Source organism: Colossoma macropomum, unplaced genomic scaffold (genome assembly GCF_904425465.1).
Source record: "Colossoma macropomum unplaced genomic scaffold, Colossoma_macropomum, whole genome shotgun sequence".
Classification (NCBI taxonomy): Eukaryota; Metazoa; Chordata; class Actinopteri; order Characiformes; family Serrasalmidae; genus Colossoma; species Colossoma macropomum.
This window is the reverse complement of record NW_023494800.1, coordinates 400,001-407,500: the sequence shown is the minus strand read 5'-3', so window position 1 is coordinate 407,500 and position 7,500 is coordinate 400,001. Positions and strand designations below refer to the sequence as shown.

General features: G+C 40.6%; 1 protein-coding gene across 1 annotated transcript in view; it reads left to right on the top strand.

The window, feature by feature from the left end:
• The window catches only part of ptpn13 (protein tyrosine phosphatase non-receptor type 13), a 147,444-nt gene that overhangs the window by 18,060 nt on the left and 121,884 nt on the right, over positions 1-7,500 (top strand). Inside the window, 1 exon segment of the mRNA XM_036587727.1 lies at positions 6,181-6,300. Within this exon segment, the coding sequence (XP_036443620.1) occupies positions 6,186-6,300 (115 nt within the window). The 5' untranslated portion in view covers positions 6,181-6,185.

The following is a 7,500-nucleotide window of genomic DNA, read 5'->3' as shown; positions in this document are numbered from 1 at the left end:
CATTATGGATCATTACAGATACTTTGGTAAAAACTTTGCTTTCCAAGTTTTCACACACTGAGAAAATAGAAATCCTGTATAGAAAGAAAGCTGCATCGATAATCGTTTTATAATCGCGTCGCAGCCTCTGAATCGTAATCGAATCGTGAGCTGCCCAGAGATTCCCACCCCTATTTTAAATAAATCGTTCAAGTATTCAGTGCCTGTTTTTTGCCGTTGCATGTTTGGCATATGACAGTAGCCAGTTGGGGTCGTTTCAACTTTTTAGGTAAAATTAAAGTAAAAACTCAGCTGCTCACAGATTGGTTGAGATTATTGAATGTGACCCATTTAGTGGTCGAGTTTGACACCCCTGGTTTAGTTCATTCTGGGTGATGATCTGCCAGAAGGTTCAGTTCTGCAGTGAGCTGAGCCCCAGATCTTCAAACGCCCAGCCGGCCTGTCTTCACATCACAGAGCGGAGGAGGAAAAAGGGTTCTCTGCCTGTAAATTTCCACCAGGTGCATGATGGGAAATAATCTCAAAAATCTGATTGCAGTCCTGTGAATACTGAGTCTTTTCAGAGTCTTCTAGTGTACGATCAGCGTTAGATCTGATGTACTACTTAGAACCGGGTTATTGCACAATCGCAGATGCCAAGATGGTTTTATCTTTTGTTTTTATTTCCTTATTGGGTTCTTCCTTCTCTGAGGAACCCTCATGTTTATAAATGCATTGCAGTCTTGAAGGATTGCTGTGTTGTAATTTTAGGTCTTTCTGCAGTGTAGAGGATTTTAGAGAATAGTGAATTCTCTCTAATATAGAATAATATTAGATATCAGGAGATGATGTTGTTTTTTCTGTGTGCAGCACGATTCACAGTAAAATCAGCTGAAAATCAATGAAAATGAAACAGAAAACCAAATAAAACCTTTAAAAAATGAAAAAATCTTTCATTTAGTTGAATTTATGTATGTTATCCCGCAAAATATTGAACGTTCCATACTGTAAACGGATTTCCAGTTTGGTCTACCAAACAGTTATCAAAGTCAGAATGCTGAGGATAAACAAACATACCCTGCGCTTTATGGGTTATATTTGATTGAGCAGAGCGAGTGATTTGACTGTTTATCTGTTTGGTAAAAGGACGTTGGTGTTAGGCTTGTGTGGTATCTGTTTTTTCATACAGTAATACCTTCTTGACATTTCACCATAGTATACAGTGTATAATGGTATTTGTGTTTACATACAAACAAACAAACAAACAAAAAACCTGCTGGTGACAGAAGTCGCCTGTGGCGCTTTTTGCTGTCTCGTCCAGGATCATTTCCAAATTGATCAGTTTAAAAATGTGGTTGAGACACATTCTAAGCTGTCCTAAAATACCTGATATGCACACATTAATACACACATCAGTTATGTTGTGTGGAAATGCGCCAAAATGTGTTTTTTATCGGTTTTAGAGATGCTGAAACACTGGAGCTCAGTTTCACCAAAGTACAGCGAGATTAGTACTGTTTGGTGTATATTATCCCAGTTATTGTTGCCAAATGTGCATCATAAAACCTGCTCAGTCCAATTTTATGACTTTATAACATTCATCTACTATTTTACTCATACATTCCATTACTTTTGTGATCCTGAGACTTTGGTAAACACATTTCAAGCACCAAAACCATTCGTCCACATGAGTAAAGCTGTTTTCACAAGAGATATTAAGAATTTCTAAAACTTTAGGGCTGAATTATCTCTGTGCACAGAGCTTCAGGTCAAATGGGAACAGCTGAGGCTGTTCTGAACATTTTGATATATAATATGTGGGAATCGTGTCGTATGCAAGAGCCTTTAAAGGCGTATTTAAGAATATATGCAAAAATCAAGAAAACGCCCTCTGGGGTTAGGCACCATTCAGATGGGGTTGGTTTTACAGGGGTGAGTAATGGATTTCACACCGACATTTCTCAGTGATTTCTCATCTAAATGTCAGTTATTTTTTACAGACAGCTGTAAAGACTCTCCTTTACCGTCTATAAAACGAGCTGTAGAAATATATATATATATATATATATATATATATATATATATATATATATACACACATTCTTTTGCAAAGGAGTTTCTGAAGTCTGAAGGCTCAAAGAATCACTGACTTGTGTTCTCTGAGGCTGAAATCAAGCTGATATGCACCCTCAGTCCTCAACTCAGAACAGTAATATTACAGAGAAACGTTTGATTTTATGCTCTGATGTCGACGGTCACAGCCAACAGAATAACGGCTGAATACGATGTTCTAGCATCGAGTAAAGGTACTAAACTGTCTCTGGGTCAGTTCCCCTCTGGTCACTGGGGTGGAACCCTCAAGGCTCCATCTCAGTACCTTTAGTCAGGGAACATAACTGAACCATAATCCACTGAAATGATATGTTCTAAGCTGTACTGACTCCACACACCCCGTCTCGTCTCCAGGCTTTTACTTTACTGTTCTGTTTAAAACATTCGGTTATGAAAAGGTACAAATACGAACTTTTCACCTGGAAACACTTATTTAAGGTTCACAATCAGACCTTAGAACCACTGTTGGAGCTTTGAGGGAACATTTACACTGTTTGTACCTTGATGAACGAGAAACGTACCTGAACAGAACCTTCATTTCTAACAGTGTAGGGCTGGGCAGTATGACAATATATATCATTATCGTGATAAATTACGTGTATATCGTCGGTACTTGTAGACACTGACCTGCATGTTTCATTATCAAGAAAGCAAAATTAGTCACGTTTAACTGGATTTAGTGCCAAATATGGAATAAAAATCACTGTGTTGACAGTTTTTGATAGTATTTTAAACATATAGGTTCCTTTTTTTCTATTCCAACTGATCAGATGTCTGCAAAAATAAATATCATGACATTATGCGTTGTGAAAATTCATTACAGTATTGCGATATTGTATTTTTGCCCTATCGCCCAGCTGTAGCCCCTCCCATCACTGCCATTTATACTGAGATTTCCTGTCTTGTGTGAATCGATCGTAAACCTGACTGACGTCCTCTGGTTAACTGGCTTTACACGCCTCCCCATAGTGAACTGATCTCGTCCCAGTAGTGCTATAGACCGATACCGATCCCTTGATGTGAATGTAAAAGCTCTAGAATGGAGAACTCTGGAGAGCCTTTGTGGGAGCGAGAGCTCAGAGACGCTGAGACGTTGCCTTCTGTCCCCGGATGTTGTTTCACTTCACAGAGATCATTAAATCGCAGAGTTAATTGCGGCTTTTTCTCCTCGTTTGTGCTGATGACCTCGAGCTGCTGCCTTCAGCTTCACGTTCTTCAGCATTTTTGCTGCCCACATGTTTTTTTTCCTCACCACCATCATGATGTAGTCAGTTTTAGAGCTGATATGATTAACCCTCTATTGCACAATGTTGCCTCAGAGCCACAAACTCATTCTCCTCACTTTACAGTAACGCTGTACATACTTAAAGGCAATGATGGGGTGAACAATAAAAGGAAGAGTTTGAGTAAGTCAATGAGAATTTGCAGAAATATGTTGCCTAGAAGCAACATTGTGCAACAGTGGAATGGATTTAGCCAGTCAAAAGCCACGTCTCACCACTTCAGGGAACACGGCTCTATATAATTTACATACGTACTCCAAAAGGACCCCTGCACACATTTTTATTAATAACCGTAGTAATAATTAATAATTAGTAATGTTATTAATAATGTATGTAATAATCAGTGCTTCTGGTCCATTCCTGAAGCCCCCCCCCCCGCAACCAGCCTGACTTTGACTTTTTGACTCTCTTCCTCCTCCGACTCGCCTTAACCAGTCGATCTAGGGCCGAGAACAAAAATGCAGACTGACCGGAGCGTCCGGAGTGGACTGGATTGTAAATCACTGACCTCAGGATGATTCAGTTCTTTTTCCGACTCATTAGGAAACGATTCAGACTCAGTGAAGTTCACCAATTCAGAATTATCTTACTTTTTATTTAAGCATTTTGTGGCCTGTTTGCATGGCCGACTTCGAGCCATCACGACTTCGGAGCGGTTTCAGGCCTAGTCCACATGTACACAGGTATTTTTTGTTTCCCATCAGCACTAACACTGTCAGAACATGCTGTCACCCGCTCACTCAACGACCACAGCGACGTCCCTGACGAGCGAAAAGTCTCCCTCTGTAGCTCATTGAGAGGCCTCTTCTCTTCGGTACAGTCTGAGAGTAACTGTTCATCTACACCGTTAGAAATAAAGGTTCTGTGCATTTTTCGTTCTTCAAGGTACAAACAGTGTAAATGTTCCCTCAAAGCTCCAACAGTGGTTTTAAGGTCTGATTGTGAACCTTAAATAAGTTTCTCCAGGTGAAAAGTTCGTATTTGTACCTTTTCATAACCGAATGTTTTAAACAGAACAGTAAAATAAAAGCCTGGAGACGAGACGGGGTGTGTGGAGTCAGTACAGCTTAGAACATATCATTCAGTGGATTATGGTTCAGTTATGTTCCCTGACTAAAGGTGCTGAGATGGAGCCTTGAGGGTTCCACCCCAGTGACAAGAGGGGAACCACCCCAGAGACAGTTTAGTACCTTTATTTCTGAGAGTGTTGGTGTAAACGTGTAACAAGTCTTGTTAGCGATGTTAAAACCTGCACTGCTATTGCACATCGTCTCATGTAAACAGAGATGGCGGCTCACGCTGTCTCGTCAATAACCGAAATATCTGAAATATCTGAAAATAACTCGTCACGTTTCTGTCTCATGTAAATACTTTATGATTGTGGTTGTAATTGATCAGAATGGCAATTATCAGATTATAAGTGTTAAATAAACATGCATTGAGTGCGCAAATGTTACCAGAGAAGCTATTTATGGTCGTGAAATACAGACGATTTGACCTCTGACCTCTGCGGTTGGCGTCACACCCAGGAAGCCTCTACCTGAGCCGGTTTTCTCAGTGGGTGAAATAAAACCCGGTTTTCGCTGTGAAAGATGTTCCAAAGTTGTTGTTGATACGTTTACTCCTGTTTTCAGTGTTTGTGTGGTCAAAGATGCTGCACTCAGGCCCTGCAGCCTGCGCAGGGTTGCCAGATCCCCAGTATTAGCTATTTTTTATTAGGGGAGAGCTGGCACAACCTAACATGAATATATTTTTAGTTGGAATAATCATATTTATATACAAGGAGCATAAACATCTCTGCTACAGACAAACACCAGTTTAACAGTTTAACACCAGCTAGAAAAGTCTGACCAATCAGTGCAAACAGATTTAATTCAGTTTAATTCTGTGTTGTATGAAATATATTTTCCAGCCATGCTGGATTATCATCATCTATAAGACAGATCAACTGATACACACATCAGATTATATATGGACACTGACTGAGTCTGAGTGTCAAACAATGACAGATTTATTTTAGTCCAGTGAATAAAAACATCAGTAAAATATGAACATTGTTTCTGAATAACTACAGCTTTACCAGCTGATAATTTCATTAATAAACTTACTTAAAATCTAAACAGTGCCAACTGAAAGATCCTAATAAAGCAGAAGAAAATCTCTGTTTTCAGATACTTTTTCTTTTTCATATTAAAATCTGTGTTTTTCTACAATTAGTGTTTATTTTGTTTACAATTAGTGTTTAGTGTTGACACCATGGGGTCTGAGAGTAGCGCAGTTTCAATACTCTGTGTGTCCTGTACATGTTGTAGTATTGACAATAAAGCTGACTTGACTTGGAACTAAAAGACTGAATGTGCTTTATTAGTCTTTGTGTACTGAAGGAGTCTGAGCTGTAACGCTGTGTAAGAACTGACCCCGCAGTGCGGAGGCTGGACTGAAGCCCAGCTGCACTGGCTGTGAGCTGGTCAGCTCCTTCTAAACGGTGCTGCGCTGTAGAAACAAGATGGAGATTACAGTGATTTAAGGTTGAATTTTGTGATTCACACAAACAGCTCAGTAACCGAAAAAGCCTGTGTTGAAAAAAATGACTGACATGCTCTGAAAACCCTCTTTGGCTCAGATCTCTTTAAAATGCTGACCAGTCGCTCTGAATGTTGGTGGGAGGCCGCGGCTGGGAGATGTGGTGATGTGGTCAGAGGCTCACGCTGCTTGACCCTCTATAACCCTCTGCAGAGCGTCATGAAAGCACTGCACCCTGTTGTTCCTGTGGTGTTGTTCTGATTGATTGTTCGGTTCTGTACAGGCACCATGCACGTGTCTCTGGCGGAGGCTCTGGAGGTGCGAGGAGGTCCGCTGCAGGAGGAGGAGGTGTGGGCCGTGCTGAGCCAGAGCGCCGAGAGTCTGCATGAGCTGATGCGCACAGGTACGTAAACACACCTCAGACTCCAGCTGCGCAATGTAACCCTCACTTTGTCTGATCACGTCTGTTTTAGTTTGAGAAGAAACACATTAGACGCAGTGACTTTACATCGGAATGTTACGTTTAACTTCTTTTCACCTCAGAAAGTGACAGAATGTGAAATTTGGGTTCAGGTGCCCAAACTTTTACATACAGCTGTGGATTTATTTGCTTTTTTGCAACGTCAGTTAAGGAAAAAATTAACTATCATTTTGTTTAGCTCAGCTCTCGTTGGTTAACGGCCTCTTACACACGACAGTAAGGTCGTGTTATTTATCCACGGCAGGATATTGATTATTGAATGTGTTTCATATTTACGCTCATATCGTAGAAGAACGAGTTTTCCTCATTTTATTGGGATGTATCCATGTTTGACTGTGACAACAGCCCGTTTTTATAATTGGTTTTGTGATGTCACACATTTACATGGCTTTTTGGCCTACAGCAGTTTAGCTCCACCCACTCACCCACTATGAAGTCATAAGGGCCGTTTTAGCCCGGACGGCTTTTTGAACGAGGCACAGTTAGAGGTGGGCGAAGAGGTGGGCAAAAATCTAGTATCACAACACTTTGAAATTTTTACAATACACGATGTGTCACAATAGAGAACGGAGAAAAAAGACCCTAAAACAAGTGCTACGTTTAAAACATACTATCAAAAATAGTGATTTTTATTCAGCGTTTGGCACTAAATCCAGTTAAACTGGACTAATTTTGCTCTCGTTATAATGAAATATGCAGACAGTGTCTACAAGCACTGATGATATACACAATATGCTGTTGTCATATTGGCCAGCTCTACATCACAGTCCGTCAGTTTTGGGCTCTGTGTGAAGGACAACATTAATATAGGGTGATTCAAAAAGATTCATCTGATTTGAATCATTACAGATCAGTGCAGTGAACTGTAAATGGTTTAAATGAGCATAAAGTTTATTATGTAATTGTAGAAGGTCTCAGTCTGAACCTCCTCCAGCTGTACAGACAACATCAACGCCATAGTCAAACTCATCCCATACTGGATTGAGCGTGTCGGGTGTCGCTGCACTCACGGCTCTTTCAGTGCGATTTCGGAGATCATCCAGTGTTGTGGAACCAACGCCGAACGCTCTGAGCTGTTGGAGCTTCACTGCCCATGAAAATCACACTGCACAGTTATGACGG